The sequence below is a fragment of the Ursus arctos genome, unplaced genomic scaffold (assembly GCF_023065955.2).
Source record: "Ursus arctos isolate Adak ecotype North America unplaced genomic scaffold, UrsArc2.0 scaffold_19, whole genome shotgun sequence".
Classification (NCBI taxonomy): domain Eukaryota; kingdom Metazoa; phylum Chordata; class Mammalia; order Carnivora; family Ursidae; genus Ursus; species Ursus arctos.
Window position 1 is genome coordinate 5,820,160 of NW_026622863.1, and position 19,718 is coordinate 5,839,877.

At 40.7% G+C, this 19,718-nt stretch overlaps 1 protein-coding gene and 1 long non-coding RNA gene across 2 annotated transcripts; one reads left to right on the plus strand and one right to left on the minus strand.

The window, feature by feature from the left end:
• Window positions 1–955: 955 nt before the first annotated feature.
• On the minus strand, window positions 956–16,050 carry DNAJA2 (DnaJ heat shock protein family (Hsp40) member A2). The gene is made up of 9 exons (XM_026494700.4): window positions 15,947–16,050; window positions 14,466–14,525; window positions 13,935–14,158; window positions 11,309–11,389; window positions 10,919–11,052; window positions 8,913–9,109; window positions 4,027–4,171; window positions 3,746–3,873; window positions 956–2,795 (listed from the first exon to the last, which is right to left on the minus strand). The coding sequence occupies exons 1-9, from the start codon at window positions 16,022–16,024 to the stop codon at window positions 2,604–2,606; spliced, it is 1,239 nt and encodes a 412-aa protein (XP_026350485.1). The 5' UTR covers window positions 16,025–16,050; the 3' UTR covers window positions 956–2,603.
• Window positions 16,051–16,136: 86 nt separating this feature from the next.
• On the plus strand, window positions 16,137–19,001 carry LOC130544105 (uncharacterized). Its single transcript, XR_008960091.1, has 2 exons — window positions 16,137–16,538; window positions 18,231–19,001. It is a non-coding gene; the product is annotated as an uncharacterized LOC130544105 (long non-coding RNA).
• Window positions 19,002–19,718: the final 717 nt, after the last annotated feature.

The following is a 19,718-nucleotide window of genomic DNA, read 5'->3' on the forward strand; positions in this document are numbered from 1 at the left end:
TTAAAAATCTGAATAAAGTATGCGGTGGCAAAGGATTTGAATACATTCCTCCAAAGATATACAAATAGCCAGTGAGCACATGAAAAGATGGCTACCATCATGAGACATTGGGCAAATGCAAATAAAAACCACTTCATCACCCAGTAGGATGACAGGTACTAACAAACGTTGGCAGTTAAAGTGGAAAAATTGAAATCTCATGTATTGCTGGCAGGACTGTAAAATGGTGCAGACTTTTGGAAAAGTTTGGCGGTTTTTCAAAAGATTAAACACTTACCATGAGACCCAGCAATTCCACTCCTGGTATAGATCTTAAAGAACTGTAAATATGTCCACACAAAAATTTATACATGAAATGTCCAAAGTAGCATTATTCAAATGGAAAAACCCCCAAATGTCCATCGACTGATGGATGGTACTGCTAGCTACACAATAGATTAGTTGGCAATAAAAACAAAGTACTGATCCATACTGTGACAGCAATAAGCCTTGAAAACATACTAAATGAACAGCTTACAAAGGCCACATGTCGCTATGACTCCATTTGATACAAAATGAAACTAGGTTAGTGATTGTACTAGGGGCTGGGGAATGGAATGGGGACTGAATGCTAATGGATTTGGGGTTTTTTTCTGGGGTGATGAAAACATTCTGGAATTAGATGGTGGTGATGGTTGCAAGCTCTGTAAACATACTGGAAACCACTGAATTGTACACCTTTTTTTTAAAAGGCAGAGCTAATGGCACAGGAGTTATTTCAATAAAGTTGTTAAAAAGATTCTTTGTGCCGCTGACACCATACATGCTTATTCTGTACACACGTGCTCTACAAAGCAGAGCACGACCGAGTGCAGTAACAGAGTTTAACAAGGGTGGATTCTCCTTCCATATGGTTTTCGCTATGACCAAAAAACCTGGGTAGAAGGATTAAAACAAAGACTACACTGAACAACTCTAATGTTTTATAAACCTTTATTGGAAAGGCTACAAACTTTATATTGCCACTGTATTTCTTACCCTTAAAGTGGTTGTGGGGAAGTAACCTTGGATACAAAACTACTATGCTGTTGAATCTTGCCCAGGCTGGTTGTAAAATATTTTTTGTACAATGGAGGTAGAGAGGAGAGGGCAATAATTTAAACCTCACAGGCCTTGATTAATGCCAGGACACTTCCCGCCCCACCCTCCCCACCTCCCGCCCCCCATCCAGGGTCTTGTAGACCTCGAAATAAACTATAAGTACTGTGTTTAGACTCAGGGATGGCATAATAGATTTTTAAATTTTAGTTTTTAGTTTTCCCCATTTGTTCTTTTACAAATGGAAAATGTACAACTAACGTCTCTTTTCCCTAAAATTAAAGTGTGTTCTAAAAATATCTACTCTGGGAATGAAAAGAAGGTAATAGAAGATGCAAAGAAGAGCGACACAACATCCTCTTTATAGTTTTACCTGATTTTTCTCATACCAGCCTAAGAGTCTTACTTTTCTACAGAACATTAGCAATCAATGCTCCCCCAATCTCAAATATTCAACTTAATGGAGACAGAGAATCTTTAACTTAACATTTAATGAAAACAGAGCATTTTAACAGGTTCTATGCAGACATGGTTCTAATATTGATTTGCTGTTACCTTATTTTTAAAAGGGGGTGGTGGTGGGGAGATACAGAGGCTAGGTTAACCTGCCCCAACGCTCGGAATCATAACTTATGAGTTACATAACTTAGATGTCCTTGACTGTACAAAGCATCAATTGAAGCCAATAAAGCCTGTTTCTACCAATATATCGAACTTTCTTTTTGCCTTTTAAAACTATAAAATGGGCACGTACCTGAGGCATAAGCTTCAGGCCAATGGGTTTTTAAAGGGCTGCTTAAGAACCAGAATGAAGGATACATTCTCCAACTTAAGGATATATTTTACAGTTCAAAGTATGTTCTTCCTTCTAAAAATGTGACACAAAGAATAATTTATACCAACTGCTTTTTATTATCGAGTTTCAGAAACCTTTCACAAGATGGTAAAAAAAAAAAAAAAAAAAAAAAGAAAAAGAAAAAGGAGGTGGGTACTTTACAACCACAGCTAATGTTATTTTTTTCCATTGTTCCCAGTCAGCTCCAAACCCATTGTGTGCAAAGCCCATTTTTCCATGCATCTAAATGATAGATACAGGCTATGAAATTCTTTATTCTATTTGTAGCAGCTTACGCAGGTGCAGCCAAACACAAAGCTTCAGGACAAATTGTACACAAACTTTACAATGTGGGATTTGGATTTAAAATATGAAACATAAAATCTACACAAAACTGATAAAAATCAAGCACAGATACCAGGACTGAAACTTATAACCCATGGGTGAAAGGGAGTCTTGTTTCCTTTCAAGTGCTTTATTCTGCTACAGAACAGTCAAAATGAAGATGTAAAGCTTTGTGGTTAGTTTAAATTATACACTCTGTAGATACTGTACCAATTTTAAAAGTTACACATAGACCAACAGATGTCCATCAGTTCATCAGGATTGACCAGACACTCCAGCTGGATCGCTGAAAGCAAACCGGGCAAATGTGGAGGGAAAATCCACCTGTGCGATTTGTCTGCAGAGTTTACTGATGGGCACATTGCACTCCTGGTCCGTGATGGCTGCTGCTTTCTTCATCAGAGCTATCGTTGTAGGCCTCACGCCTCTGACCACCTCCCGAGCCCCGAGTGCTATCAAATTCTTGAAGCTCTACCTCCTCTGTGTCTCCAATTATGTTGGGAACTTCTGGTCTAGACGGCAGAAGATCTTCTAGCTCCTTCATTAAAATCAAAACAAAACAAAAAGGGTAGTTTGTAAGCTATCTTCAACTTCCCTTTGGATACAATCCAAAGTATATGCTTCTTTGAGAGTGAAAATAGACAAATCTAGTGCACTTCAAGCCAGAGATCACAAACTGATGACCAACAGGTCAAATCTGCAGACACCTTTTGTACAACCCAACTATTGCTTAGAAAACAGAAAACCAGAAGTAGCCGCCAACATTTAAACCTGGAAAATTTTACGTAAGACATGCCTTCCCACATGGAAAATGCACATCAAATTTTATGTAAAGATCACCTTTCTCAAAGGATTTTTCAAAGGGATTATGATACCGTGGCATTCCTTCCCCTCGAACTACACGGACACATCCTATTATTTGAGTAAGTAAAAAGGAAACTGAGAATTCTACCCAAGAAGAAAGCTGGGTAAGCTGGGAGGCTGCCCCTTCAGGTGAGGGATCTGGTGGCCAGGGAGTCCCAATCCTTCCACCACCAGCTTACATCCAATCTGCCTTAATTCTTTACTATTCCCTGCTTGGCACCACCACCACCTACACCAGCAAGACTTGACTTTACTTACGTACGTACTTTTTTATTTATTTATTTTTAAGAGAGAGAGAGAAAGAGTGTGGGTTGGGGGAAAGGAAAAGAGAATGTTAAGGAGGTTCCACATTCAGCGAGGAGACTGACATGGGGCTCAATCTCATGACCCTGAGACCATGGCCTGAGATTAGCTGGATGCTTAACTGACTGAGCCACCCAGGCGCGCCAAGCCTTGCTTTTAATAATCACTGGGATGGCCCAACAATCACTCAAATGGTAAAAAAGCAAAATTTTATAAATTATGTGTTCTAATCTTAGCACCAAAAACGAATCAAAGGTGACAAAGAAACACCTCATTATTACTTCAAGTAATTTGTTGCTTATATTTAGAGAGAATACTTACAGAAAGCTTGTCTGGGTTGATCCAGTTGTTTTCAGGAAACTGCACATCAAATTTTATGTAAAGATCACCTTTTTCAAAGGGATTACGATACTGTGGCATTCCTTCCCCTCGGACTACACGGACACATCCTATTATTTGAGTAAGTAAAAAGGAAACTATGAGAATTTTACCCAAGAAGAAAGGTGTTCAATAATTCTTTTGAGAGTCACCTACCATAAAAAAATTACAAACTGCAAAAAAACCCACATGGAATCTCGGATCAGACAAAAATCAAGATTTACCTGGTTCAATTACTTTCCCGGGGGGGTATTTCACCACAATCTGACGTCCATCAAGGTGCTTAAATGTGAACTGAAACCCACATAGAGCTTCAACAAGTCCTATCTTATATGTCATATGCAAATCATTCCCATCTCTCTGGAACACCTACAAATAAAGCACACAAAACACATTTAAAAAAAATTACGGAGCCACACCCTGTTGTGCTGTGCTCCCTGAAATGGTTTCGAAACCTTCATTCTGCCATTCATTGTAAAAGCCAAACTGTCATCATCCCTAATTCCCTAAATTTACATAAGGAAACCTGGCTATTCTCATGTACTATGCTAGAAACATCTATCAGAAAAGCATTGGAGGGGCGCCTGGGTGGCTCAGTCGGTTAAGCATCTGCTTTTGGCTCGGGTCCTGATGCCGGGGTCCTGGGATCAAGCCCTGAGTTGGGTTCCCTGCTTGGCGGAAAGCCTGCTTCTCCTCCTGTCCACATCCCCACCCCCCCCCCCCAGCCAGGCTCCTGCTCTCTCTCTTAAATAAATAGAATCTTAAAAAAAAGAAAGAAAAGCACTGAAATTGAGAAAACTGGCTCATGAAGCATAGCTGAGGCTCCAAAAAACAGAACCAGGGATATTCTGTAATTGTGGCTTATTTCCTGACGCTGCCTCAGAAAAAAAAGGTATAGACAGCTCGGCAGGATTACATACAACAGGTTTGCCTTGGGAGTGCTCCCCAGAAATGATCATAACAGGGGAAGGGGAGAGCCCAAGTTCAACATAAAAAGCTCAACCACTAAATGGGCTCAATATCATGCTTTTTACACAGGTACAAGGAAGTTTTATCTCACCTAGATGAATATAAGGCAAACAAACTGTATGAAACTGATGAATCACTGAATTCTACCCCGGAAACTAATAACACAGTATATGTTAACTAAATTGAAAAAAAAAAATAATCCTGGCCAGTTCAGTTAGGGAAAAGTGAAAATCTGAAAGATACCCTCTTTTCCCAAACTATCCTCCTAAATTTACCCACGAAGGAAAGTTAATCTCAAACTATTATCTCGATCAGTGGTCCTGGACCAGCAGCCTCAGCAGCACCAGGAAACTTGTTAGGAATGCACATTCTTAAGACCACACCCCATACCTACTGCATCAGAAACCATCAAGGCGAGGCTCAGCAATCTGCAGTTTTGTTTTTTTAAAAGATTTTATTTATTTATTTGACAGAGAGAGAGACAGCGAGAGAGGAAACACAAGCAGTGGGAGCGGGGCTCGATCCCACGACTCTGGGATCATGACCTAAGCCGAAGGCAGAGGCTTAACGACTGAGCCACCCAGGCGCCCTCAGCAATCTGCAGTTTTAACAACAGGTGATTCTAATGTATGCTGAAGTTGGGAGCCACAGAATCCATATTCCCTATGTGCATTTACGCAAGTGTTTCTCACGGTGGGTAGAGAAATTCAGTAAGGATTCTTTAACACAGGATGTTTTAATGTTTTTATAACTGTAAAATGCTAGTGTTTCTGAACATCTTATAACATTATTGTTCCAAGAACCAACTATAACCAGATATCCTCTGGTTAAAGCTACAACAGAAGTAGAAACGAGAAGAGGCACCATGTTCTCAGAAGGGAGCTCAACTTAAACTAATTCCAATTGAAGACATTATCAGGGTTATTTTGGGGAGCAGGGAACTGGTGGAGGGGTAAGTAGGCTAGAAAATTTGATGCTAAAATTTGAACAGAGAATAAACAAGCAAGGACATTCAGGCAATTTTTGAAAACCCAGGTTAATGAGGAGGGACTGCCAAGAACCAGACAGCAAAAGACTGAAAGCGATAATACTTTCTGGAAAACAAAGTACAGAACATAGAGACGGGACGAACATCACCAGATACCGTGGTTCTTTGCTGTGCAAATGCGCAGTTGTAGCCATTATCACCAAAACAGACATACGCATGCACTGAAAGATGAATTACACAGGATACAAAGCACTCTCAAAACCGGAATGTTTTTTATCTAAAGGTTTACACATTTCACAGCTACAGCACCCACCCTAATCTCATGGCCTGACAATTCCTTCAGCACGAATGTTGGGAGTGAAAAGAACAAAGCCCCAAACAAAATAACCACAAGCTTTTTCATGAACTAGTTGAGACTAGCCAAATTTTCTTAGAAGGTTAACATTTTCAGGGCGCCTGGGTGGCTCAGTCGGTTGAGCATCCTACTCTTGGCTTCGGTTTTGGCTAAGGTCAGGTCATGATCCCAGACTCACGGGATCGGCTGGCATCTGGCTCCGCTATCACCAGGGAGTCTGCATAATTCTCCCTCCCTCCCTCCCCTCTGTGAAATAAATCAATCCTTCAAAAAAAAAGATTAATATTTTCAGTGGTATTAATTAAACAAGATGCCTAAATCTCAGGCTCCAATTTACTTCACTGGTCATAATAAAACCATGAAGTAGCAATCTTTGACCTCTCACTAGCTGAACTTCCACTTTAACCTCCAACATCTATTTTCTACTTTAGATGGTTACCAGCTGCTGTTTGTTGGAAATCCCATGCAATTCCACACTTCAACGATTTTAAGAGGTGACCTTCTTCCAAACGCCTCCCCACAGCCCCGAGAAAGAAAAGCAGTTTATTCACGATCTCGTCTGATTCTACGTTACCCTTGAGGGAGGACTACCTCTTTATTCAGAAAGCCAAGCCAAGCGCAGGGAGCCCAAAGCTAGCAGTAAATGGGGAATCAGAACTTAAGCCCTTCTCTCCAAATCCAGTAATCTGTATTTTAAAAATCCTGATTACGTAGCAACACTAAAGACTGAACGTAGGGATAAAAAAGGTTCCGCCACCAGTCTGACATACCAAAACCTCTCCTCCAAATAAGCACTACTTCTTAACTTCCCCATCGCCCTCCTGCCGCTGCACTGCCACACACCATCTGGTAACTGCCCTCAAACTATTCCAGTGACAGATCAATGAAAATACCCACATCTTGTACCATCTTACAATACAGTTTATACCCAAGCATTTTATAAACGTCTCAATTACTTGGCTCTCCTTCCTGCCTTTATGCCTTGTGATGGTGTTGCGCAGGAAAGGCATGACTGAACAAATGAGGAAATGGCTACAATACCAGTTAACAAAGAATCTTTTAAAAGAGTTACAGCTCTTTTCAGGGCACCTGGGTGGCTCAGTCAGTTGAGCGTCCGACTCTTGCTTTCGGCTCAGGTCCTAATCCCAGGGTTGTGAGATGGAGCCCCATGTTGGGCTCTGCACTGAGCATGGAGTTTGCTTGAGAGTCTCTCTCCCTCTGCCCTTCCACCCACCTCTCTCGGTCCTTCTCAAACCAATCAATCAATCTATCCATCCATCCATCCATCCTGGGGGGGGGTTTACGAATATTTCAACCTGTAAGACCCTAAGGCACAATTCTAGGAATTACTATTGTTTAGCAAGCAAGAAGCTCTTGCTATTTGTAGGTTTGGCAATATCCACAAAGGGCCTAAAAATATATAGTAATTTATAGCTTTGCCGAGGTAACAAATTTACCCTGAGAAGGGCTAGCGTAGGAGAGCAAGCAACATCTAGTTAGGGAATTAATCTAACCAATCAAATTCCCAGAATCTACATCTCAATATGGCTTTACTCTCTATTAGATTAAGTGATTTTCAAAATTTACTTTATTTATAGAAATCACCATCAAATTAGAGAAAATTTTAGTACAAACTAAAAAGGTGGTTGACTTGTGATGTAAGGACCTTCAGAGAAACTCAGGTCAATGGGATCAAGTATAATGCCAGACCCCGTCAAAAGCTTCTATAGTCAAGAATTTGGGTGATTACTAAAGAGGTTTCCTGAATGGCTCCAGATACAGTCTTCAAGAATAAAGGCCCACAGTATACTCCATAGCACATTATAAAATACATGTGTGGGGTGCCTGGATGGCTCATTCGGTAAAGTGTCTGCCTTTGGCTCAGGTCGCGATCCCTGGATCTTGGGATCAAGCCCCTCGTGGGGCTCCCGGCTTGGCAGGGAGCTTGCTTCTCCCTCTCCCTCTGCTTCTCCCCCTGCTTGTGCTCTCTCACTCTGTCAAATAAATAAATAAAACCTTAAAAAAAAAACCCCGTGCAACGGTATTAATCAAAATAATATATACTAGACCACACTGTTGGACCAGTTAATTATGCCTTGTACATAACATACAATATATACCCAAAATAATAATTATTACTTTTTTTTTAAGATTTTATTTATTTGAGAGAGAGCATGCTCGTGCGAGCAGGGGAAGGGGGGAGAGGGGAAGGGAGAAGACAACTCCCACTTAAGCAGGAAGCCCAATGCAGGCTTGACCCCAGGACCCCAAGATCATGACCTGTGCCAAAGGCAGATGTTTAACCAACTGAGCCACCCAGGTACCTTCAAAATATATTTTTTTTAAACTGCAGAATCTTTTAAGAAAAGTTCACATGGTTAACCCAATATGTAGAAAAAATCAAGAGAGCAGCACGGAAGACTGAAGCCCTGTCCACCACTCACCACCCACCAAAGGAGTTTCACAATGAAAAATAAGCTGCCTTAGATCATCTGGTCCAATGCCCTTATTTTCATAAACAAGGAAACTGGGGTACAGAGACAACAGGATTACTTAAGATTACTGTGCTAATCAATGGCTGAGCTGGAACCAAAACTGACTCCTTTTCAATGCTCCTGACTGCACCTGCCTTGTTGGTCTACTAAACAAGTCAGTTCTTATAACTCAGCCCAACCACTTAACTTCATTTATGTTCAATGTTATTCCATAGAACCCGAAAATATCTAACCTCTATCCTGACCACAAGACCCATTTCTGAATAAAACAAAAATCAAACAAACAGACAAAAAGGAAATTACCTCATGTTCCTTCTCTTGTAGCAAAAGAACAATGTCTCCTGGTTCCACTCCTGGGGCCTGATCTGCTTCCCCAGTGAATGTAATTCTCTGTCCATGTTTCATGCCTTTGTCTACGTGGACTTCAAGAATCTTGACTTCTTTAATCACCTTCTTCCCTTCACATTTTTTACAGCGGTCCTTTTCATTAATTACCTCTCCTAGAAAGACAGAACATTCAAACTTTCAGCAAGAGTACTACACTGCACTCTTAAGATACATCTTGATAATGTTTTTATTCATTAAATGTCCTGGATTTAATTTCTATCTAAAGTTTTGTTTAAATTATCATTCTTAATAACAGAAACTCACATCTTACTACAGGTTACCTGAAGGACCCAGCTACCTGGTTCCCTCTATTTCAGAGAAGAAATGTATGAGAAATGTAACGTATCTTAATACTTTCTCGGCTCCTGACTATACTTCCTAAAGTTAAAACAAAGCCTAAAGATCAAGGAAACAAAACCGGTGGTCAGATGCTGAAGCTTCCACAAGTGCTACTTCATTTTTTGTTTTCAGTCTTAGTTTCATGTAAGTTTAACTCTGCTGACAGAAACAACCCGAATAAAAACTTAAATATCTTTTATGGCTCATTATTACATTGTATAGTTGGTAGGGCATTTTATTTATTTCCTAGACTAACCCCGCTCAGATGTCCTATTATGGATCTTCCTTTTATTTAGGTACAATATCATTGAGAAATTTCCAAAACCAATGAGAAAAGGCTAAATTTTAGCTGACACTGAGTACCCCCATATCATGTTCAGGACAACACAGCTTCTTTTCTATGTGTTCTTCTGAAACATTTAATTAGTGGTATAATTACATAAAACTGAAGTTCTACATAGTATATTGTGAAAAAATAGCATTGATTTCTACTGGCTGATTATTGGCACACTGTAACGCTTAGGTAACATGTATAATTGATGACTTCAGGGACTATTTCTAGAACACTGCTTTCAGAAAGTATGTTCTGCAAAACACCAGTTCCCCATAATGGTAACGGTACATGGGTAAAGATTTCAGTACACTTTGGATTCTTGATAGCGGGACTGTTAGAGGCTTTAATAAGGTAAAGTGCACTGAGACTTTCCAGGAGGGGATTATAATATGCAGTTTCTCCATTATTTCACCACTTTCTGGAGCAATTTGGAAAAACATGCTCTAGAACTGTGCTGTCCAACATGGTAGCCACCAGCCATCTGTGGCTATTTAAAGTTTAAATGAACTAAAATTAAAAATTCAGTTCCTCAGTCACACTAGCTACATTTCATGTACTGAACAGTCACAGGTGGCTGATGGTGACCATACTCAACACTGCATATACAGAATATTTCCATCACTGTAGAAAAATTTTATTAGACGGCTGCTCTAGAACAGGGTCTGGCAAACTAAAACCCACAGGCCAATGCCCTTGTTTTTCTAAGAAATGTTTATAACTGGAAGTCAGTCATGCCCATTCGGTTATATATCGTCTATGGCTATAAAAGCACAAGGACAGAGGTGAGTAGTAGTTTCAGAAATCACTCTGAGCCTAAGTATTTCAAAGCCATTCAAAACCTAAAGCCTCTACTTCTGTGAGAAGGGCTTCAATCCCCGTATCTATCCTTAAAAGCTAGCTAATGCTTACAGAAAAATCCTCCACTTATCAGAATGGTAATTAAACAATCTGCTGTCTCTCTCTTTATCAAATATAACCTTTAAAAATATAAAGGGACAAAAAACTTTGCCCATCCTTTCGGAACTAAAGATTAACATTTCACTGAACATAATACAAATCTACTGTTTGTGTTCATCGGGCCTATGCATAATAGAACAATTATTTTCCCATTCTTCTTTTAGAACTCTGTATCTTTTCTTTAATAAGATGAATACAAACACATGTTAAAAAAGAAAAATTGTAAGCTTCTCCAATTTCTGCACTTCCAATCCATTTCAACAAAAAAGCAGAGAAGTATTGGCAGGCATACCTTCTCCATTACAGTCAGAACACACAGACTGCATCTGTTGTACCATTCCTGGAGCCAGCTGTCTGATCATGATGCGTACACCTCGACCCCGACAAGCACTACACTTCTGAACAGCTCCAGACTTTCCACCTTGGCTAAAGCAAGCAAGAATATAAATTAGATTTTTGCCCACGGACCATTCCACTGGCCATGACAAACAGGAAATGTGCTTTTCACCTTCATCTTCAACCCATCAAGTGATGACTAGTACTTAAACTGACTTTCAAATGTATCAGAAAATGTTCTGTGTTGGGTAGTTTAAATCATGAACAATTTTTACCTGGTATAGACTAAACGTGCCACTGAAAGAACAAATGGAAATTTATTTCATATACCTGAACACACACTTACCCGCTGCATGCACTACAGAGTACATTCTTGCTAAGTTGTAGTTTGGTTGTCTTGCCGTTATACAGATCTTCTAAAGACACTCTGGGGAGAAAAGAATTAGGTCCAATCAAATTTAGCCAAGTTCTCCTAAATACAAGATATAAATGACAGCTGATAGAGCAAATTCCACTATAACCTTTTAAAGAAATCAAAATCATCTTACATTAAGTCAACTGACAGAAGTTTTATTTTGTGGCTCAAATTAGCAGAAGAATTTTATGGACAGTATATGTGGTGCTCAAAGCCACAATTTACAGGATCAGGCCAACAATTTGCTATGCTGCATTTCCTGATAGAGCTGATAATTGAACAAACTCAAGCATCACGACCTTCTGGCCTGAGGCAGGAGCCCCCCCATCAAATCCAACCCTCTGAATGAGGTATAATTATTATCCTCATTTTACAAGACAAAACTGAGCACAGAGGGTTAACCTGCCTTACTTGATCACATAAGCAGCTTGGCTCCATAGCCCATGCTCTACTAAAGGCTCGGCTCCCCCCAAAGACAATTTTTAGGAAGGTGACAAAGTTATATTACAACTTAATGGAAGTTATATGCAACTTAGATTGCATATGTCTCAAAAACAAAACAAAACGAAAGTGACCTTATCAACAGTGTGACTGAGAAGGGGGAAAGAACAGGTTTTCAACAGAGAGCCTAGAAGTTTAAGAGGTCTTAAGGACCCAATGACTTATAATCAAAATTATATATTTGAACAACTTTTACCAAATTTCCAAAGGGGTCTATGATCAAAAAAAAAAAAAAAAAAAAAAAGAGAGGGTTTAAAAGCCTATTTAAAATACGTAAGTGATAAAACCCAACTCTTCTTTATACATCATATTTGAATTATAGGACCATTCATTTCTGAACTAACCTTTAAAAAAATCTATGTATATCAAGTCTCAAAAATACTATTCATTTAGGATCTGAAAGCAATGCTCTTAATGTGGTTTTACCCTTTTCATTGTGTTTTTAAATCTCCTTTAGCAGTGAAGATTTACTTTAAAATAGAGGACCAATAGTTAAAAGTATTTTGCAAAGCACCCATACTATTTATTTTGTGGTATTCAAACTTTCCCAAAAGCATTATCTCAAGCTAAAATTTATACATTCTAGGCAGTGTAAGAAAAAAACACTTATGGACAAAACATTACCAACGCTTCCAAATAATGACATAGCTACAGCTTAATCAGACAAAAGCAACTGGCTGCATCTGTCTTTTATACTCATAACAATCTTTAACCAAATCATCTACAGAAAACAAATAGGTAGATCTTTTCCTCCTTACATATTAAATTACACTTAGTATGCAAAACCAGTACCTAAGAGGCCAGAAAAACACACACTTCAACAAACATGGCCAATGAAGGAAAAATGTGGGTAATGGTCTGGCCAAGCTGGCACTCTCCACCCTGGTGCTAAACTGGCACAATCCTTTATAAGGCAATTTAATTTTATGTATCAGCCTCAAAACACTGATGCCTGCCTGGAAATCTCTGCCAAGAAAAGATAAAGCTGTATATAAAGATACTCAAAAGAGCTATTTATTACAGAAAAAACCCGGCAACATCCTCTAGAAAAGGTAAATCATGGAATGGAATATTATAAAGCCACCCAAAATGAAATCTTGTAACAACAGGTAAACTTTAAATACTGTTAAAAGAAAACAGCACTTACTGTATACAATGAAAAAAAATTTTAATATTAAGAATTTATTAAGGTACAGCAAGTACTCTCTTGACCTTATTTACTTCTTAAATCACTTCTGTATCAAAGAAAAAAAGAACTAACCACACTGTACAACTATTACTCTTGGAGTAATATCCAAATGAAATTTATTTCTGAGGATAAATTCTTTTAAAATACAAATTTAAGAATGATATTCTAACAATGTAGAAGCTTACACTTCCTCTGATCTACTCAAATATATAAAGTAATATGAAATATTTTAAATAAACACTTGAAAGTCTCTGGCATTTGCTACTAAAACCATTATGGGTTCACGGAAAGAGGATAAAACACTTCACAAACTTTGCAAAGTAAAATACCTATTTTCATATTGTAGAGGGCTCATGGGTTCACAGTCTAAGACCAAGGTCAGACACCATTCATATGTTGGCAGGTTAATGTCAGGCTAGAAGCCAGCAAGCTCCATGGAAACCAATTTAGGAGAGCTCCCACTGAGGATCAAGTAATGAGTGACTGTAACATGTAAACAAACTAGTCAGAGTCACTCACTTTGTAAGTTTTTAAATAAAAAGTAACTTGGAAAATTAAAATACTTAAAAGAAAATAATCTTCATAATTCAAATTTTAAATCATATAGTAACAAGCGGCTTCAGACCAATATAACAAAACCATCTGCCTCCTTAGTAGAAACATCAACCATCCTGTAAGATAGGTAGCAAAATACAAACACCCAGGCTATCAAATTCAATTTAGTCACCCAAAGAGGACAGTAAGGAAATGGAAGATTTTTTTTCTGACAAAAGATAGAACATTTTTGATACCTTTATCTTTACTAAGCATTACTACTTGAAAAAATAGTACTTCGTATTTTTTTAAAAAAGAAAAAAAGATATTCACTTAAGTGGATGCATCATGTCTTCTCCTCTTCTTCTGCCATTTCGACTTCTACTCTGATTGCCCATGAAGCCGAACAATCCCCCACCAAAAATGTGAGAGAAAATATCATCCATGCCACCACCTCCGCCGCTACCTTCCCGAAGACCTTGCTCTCCATATCTGTCATATAATTCACGCTTCTCAGGATTTGACAGTACTTCATATGCAAAACTGATTTCTTTGAACTATACAAAAAGAAAAGCAACAAGGAAAACAATTGGATTTTCAAGTAGAGGAGTGGGGGAAAGGCTACAGGAATCTGGAATCCAATTATTCTAACAAAAGCTATAAATTACCTTTGGTTTGATTCTGCTCCTATCTCCCACCTACCACTGCCCAGAATGTTAGCATTCCCATTACAAAACCAAAATACTCTTCATGTAAAAATTTGGCTCTATGGGAACAGATGGGACTTTTCTTTACAACATTCCTTTTTTCAAGCAGGGCAATTTAAAACTGAAACCTCACGGGGACAAGTCTCAAATAACTTACTTTGTCACCAGCATTTGGATTCTTATCAGGATGGTATTCCTTGGCTAACTTTCTGTATGCCTTCAATAAAAAAGAAAATTTTAAAAAAAGGTTACATACAAAATCTGATTTAAAGATTTATGAGTACAAATATCCATTTTTCTGAGAAGCAATGTTTTAAAATCACAACCTTCCAAAAACATCTTTTATTGAGATTGTTTGACAATCTGGATTCGTAAGCTGAGAAAACATCTCAATATTGTTTACTAATTTATCCACCTCAATACTGTTTACTCGCTAACCAAAACCAAAATATCAGAAAATTCCATGTTTTCACTATTGTCAAATGTCTTTGATGGCCAGTAACCAGACCAAGACTCCAATGAACGCTAAAGAAACGATCGTTAAGTTTGTTAAAACTGCGAAACATTTTAACTAAAAATTAAGGCTCCTGCCTTACCTCTAATTGAAACATCAGGAAAAAGCCAAGAGAAGCTTTTATTTTTTTACATGGCGGATTAATTAGGGTATTAATAAATTGGGAATGACTTCAGCCTTCGTGAAGTTGTATACATTTAGGTGGCTAGGATACACAGCACTGAAGTCTTTATTCACACACATGAATTATATAATACAGACTAGCATTTCCGGTAAGGTAACAGGAAGTCCATTTTACTCTCAACTCTACCCGTCCCAATGCCTAAGGAGCAGTCTAATTTTTTCTCAGTTTACAAATCGGGATACTCTAAGCTCGGTGAAGACGGTGTAGGGCTCAATCAAACGCCGCAAGTGCTTTGAAATCCTGAGATCAAAGATTCGCAGCATTGCAGACAGCAGTAAGGCCTTATATTTATTTTTAGTGTACACTCAGGTGTTTGGCTGGGGCCCACGACTTATTCCTGAAGCGGGCACAGAACATCTAGGTTACCTGCCCACAGAATAGTACACCCCAACAGAGACCCACGGGTCAGTGGGCGAAGGAGGAAGAGAGGGAGGTGCTCCTGCGGCACCCAGGAAACATCCCCAACTGCCCGGAGGCACCGGCGGGGGCGGCCTCAACCCTCCCGCCAGGCCCTCGACCCGGCCCGGCCCCTGCTCCGAAGCCGACGACCGCGGCGTGGACAACTTCTCTTCCGAGGACGGGATGCGCTGCGCGCCTCTGTCCAACCTGTTTTTCCAGGGTGATGACCTCCGCGCGGGGAGGGCCGCGCAGGCTGCAGCCTCCCGGGAGCGCCCGGCCTCCGGCGCCCGCCGGCGGAGGGAGGAAGGAAGCGTTCTCGTCGTGTTTGCGCAGGGGTGGGTTTTATTTGCTGCATTTGCGGGCGGGCGGGGCCGACGGCCCAAGGTCAGCCGAGGCTGGTCTCGCCGCCGCCGCCGCCCCCCAGCTTGAGCCCGCCGCGTCCGGCGCCGGCTCGTGGGCAGCCCCGTAGCGCGGCCTGGCCGCCACAGCCGAGCAGGCCCGCGCCCCTCACACCCTGCCCGGCCGTCCCGCTCCCTACTACCTTCTTCAGCTCGTTCTCGCTGGCGCCAGGCGGGACGCCCAGGATGTCGTACAGCTTGGTGTCGGCCACGTTTGCCATGGCAGCCGGCCGGGCAGCGCTCAGGGAAGAAGGCGGCGGAGCGGACGGAGCGCAGCCAGGCCCACAGCGGCGTCGGCGGCAGCGCAGGCCGAGGAAGACAGCGAGGGGGAAGAGGGGCGGGGCTGAACTTTGACCCGGCGCACGGCGCGCCGTGACGTCGCTGCGCGGAGTCCGCCCCCGAACCCTCGGCCCGGCCGTTGGGGGTCGTGGTGGGCAAGGACCCGGAGGTAGGCTAGCTTCTTCGAGTCCAGCGACGGGGGCGGGGTCCAGCGTAGAAACAGAGAACTGTGACCCGCGCCTTCCAAAAATTCAGCTCTCTGCGAAAGGCGTTTATGGAGGGTGCTGAGGGGATGAAGAGGCCACCCCGTCGGTCAGCTTCGAGTCCGGCGGGCGAGAAAACCGGGCCGGGCCCCCGCGGGAGGCCCCGCAGAGGTCTTCCTCCGAATCCGAGATGCCGCAGGTGGACCCGCTGCGTCTGGTTCCCTCGGGGTTTAAGATGAAAAACAGCACCTGGGTGTGTGTGTGTCTTTGTGTCTCTGTCTGTCGTGTTTTGTATTAAGGAATTTTTAAACATGGGCCAAAAGTAGTTGCACCGAGAGCACAACAGCTACATTTTACCGATTTTGTTTCATTATCTCCTTCCGCCCATCCTCCCTACTTTCTAGTGTTTTAAGGGAAATCATTTTATTCATAAGTGTATATAGCCAGCATGACTTTTAAAGGCATAATCACATTTAATGAAATTAAGCCCTACATCTAATTTCTTGTCTCTGTTCGGATTTTCAGTATTGCCCTTAATGACCTTTCACCATTGGTTTGTGGCATCCGGGTCCAAATTAAGGCGGACCCGTTGCGTCTGGATCACATGTTTAAGTCTTTAACTTGATAGCTTTAAAATTAGCGAACGCCAGAGCTCTAGAGGATATAAGGCAGCCTGGCTGGGCACACAGTTACCTGGTGATTGATGCCCATTGATTTACATTCGTTTCAGAAAATGTTTGCAGTGCACCCACCACGTGCTGTGATGTACAGTCACCTCGACTGGAGGAGGGGAGGGGTGGGTTACAAGAGGTTAAGCCATAGTGCCTGCCTTCAACTGCCTAACGGTTTATGGAGACTGAAAAATAAGATGTTCTGATCCTTTGGAACCCGAACTGGTAGTAAGGACTCCAGCATAATCATCTCCGTATTCTGGGATACTGTTTCTTGGCATGCCCCTAGCCGTAGTTGTGGAGGACCTTCAGTACCATGCCAAGGGGTTTGAAATTTATCCTGAAAACACTGAGGAGTAATTGATGCGAAGTCATGGTACTCCTTCTGCCTAATTCTTCCCTTTTCTTCAAATCCTATCCAAAATGCTGTTCTTTCAGTGAAGTCTTACTTGATTCCACAACCTGGTGAACACCACTTTTCTCATTTGAGTTTCCGCTACCCTTGTTGTGCCTCTCCTAGACGTGTCTGATGTGCAGTTTGAATAGTATTTTGGTGTGAGTCTGAACTCCATTAATAGGCTGTAGATTACTTAGGGGAAATCCATTCTTCTGGTTTTGAATGCGGTAAAGGCCTCAGTAATTTCAATTTCCCCGCTTCCTTTTCACGTTTTGAGGCATTCATACACAGCAGTATAAAGTTGTGGTAGATAGTTGGGTCATGTGGGTTGGTAGCCTGGATCTGCCATTTATTAACAATGTGACCTTGAGCAAGTTACTTAATTTTTCTGAGACTATTTCCTCACATGTAAAGTTAGGTTTAATAGTATATATGTCATTGGCTTGTTTTGAGAATTAAAAGAGTTAATAACATACTAATACAGGAGCTAAAGCCAAGTGTTAGCAGTTGGGTTTTGCTCATTTGCCTATAGGCTGTTTCCCTGTGTCTATTCATTGTTTTTATTCATTTAAATACCTGGTTTCCTGAGCGGGATTCCCCAGCTTCCTCCATTACCTATGTGGAATGCCCCTCAGTCCTTTTTCATGATCTCACCTCTCCAGATCTCCCTGCTTGCCAATTACCATGCCTTCTTCTTCATTCGTCAGTTTCTGCTCCTCATATTCCATATGAGAATATGAACTGAAAACTCGGTATTGGAACCTTTATGTAGTTCACCTTATTTTATCTTACTTTCTGCTCATAAAAAGTCAAAAAGAGCTGGACTTTTCTGTTTGTTTCAGTTTTACTCAACTTTTTTTTTCTTTTTTTTTTCCAGAGCGAAGAAGTCCTCACTTGGCTCCATTTTAGATATGTTAGTGAGGAATAGCTGGGCACATTCCCTCCTTAACTCTATTTTTACCTGTCTCTAAACCAGCACCATAGTTCATACCTTAATTTTGTATTCATTTATTTATATTTTCTCCATTTCTGAGTGTTCCTTGTGATCAGTGTTGTTATTTGCTAATTTTATAGGTCAACAAGTTATTTCAGAACAGTTCTGTGTGTTTCAACGGGCATATCATATACTGTCCTCCCTGTCATCACATACTGAGTCAAACCCGTGTCAGGGTGAGCACTGTAACATTTCAGCCACTGACTTTGTGTTTTTAAGGTAGCTCTTTCATTTTAGCTCCATATTTAGCTAATGCCATGAAGGCAACAAGACCTTTATCTCATTTCATGTCTCAGGCACCATAAAATGCTGAGTCACAGTCATCTGAGGGCTGTTCTCTCTAGGCAAATGATTTGAAGTTTGAGGCTGGAGTGATTTCAGACTTCTGCCAGGCTTATATTGTTGTTCAATTCCTTTTTAAAATTTTTTAAAATGTGGTGTACTTATGTCATTGTGAGGGGTTGAGGTGGGGAGGAGGTGGGTAAGGACTAAGGAGGAAGCATATGAACTGTAAATAGTTTTAAGGCCCTTTATACCGTTATACATAATACAAACCATGTAATCAATCCATTACTTTATAAACAACCCTGTATGTATGATTTAGTCAGTTCAGTTGTGTTTTTAGCCTTTTTTAAATAAAATTTTATTTATTTATTTATTTATTTATTTGAGAGGGAGGGAGCCTGCACATGTGCAGGCTCATGTGTACATGGGGGTGGGGCAGGGATCAGAAGTGGAGGGGGACGGAAAGAATTTCAGGCACGGGCTGATTGGGAAGCCTGTGGCTGGGCTAGATCTCACGACCCTGAGATCATGACCTGAGCTGAAACCAAGAGTTGGATGCTTAACTGACTGAGCCACCCAGGTGCCCCTTTCAGCCTTTTATCTAATTAGTTTTGAATGTATAGGGTAGGTGATGCCAGTTAAAATATTTTTCAGGGGATACAAAAGAAGGTGCTAATGGCTCTTGTCATGAAGATATTAGGACTTACAAAATTGATGATGGTACTCTGGGAAGAAAAAATTGTGAGGTTTGGATCACTAAATTGCTTGTGTTTCCTAAACTGGATTGTTCAGTGATGGGGCAACTGGTTGTATATGACGTATACATATATACATACATATATGCATATACACATACAAACATATATATATATATACATATGTGTATGTGATTGTACATGGTGTATAGCCCCACTACTAACCTGTCAAACCCTGTCATGTCAGACCTTTCCATGTCAATTAGCACATTGTAAAGATCCAGTTTGCTTTTAATTAAAAATGGATGTTTAGGGGCACCTAGGTGGCTCCGTCAGTTAACTGTCTAACTCTTGATTTTGGCGTAGGTCATGATCTCAGGGTTGGGAGAGC

Coding starts and splice junctions, on each gene's coding strand:
- DNAJA2 (XM_026494700.4), bottom strand. CDS start 16,024: ATGGCAAACGTGGCCGACACCAAGCTGTACGACATCCTGGGCGTCCCG. Junction 14,526..15,946: donor GCGAGAACGAGCTGAAGAAG/GTAGTAGGGAGC, acceptor TTTTTATTGAAG/GCATACAGAAAGTTAGCCAA. Junction 14,159..14,465: donor ATCCAAATGCTGGTGACAAA/GTAAGTTATTTG, acceptor CTTTTTGTATAG/TTCAAAGAAATCAGTTTTGC.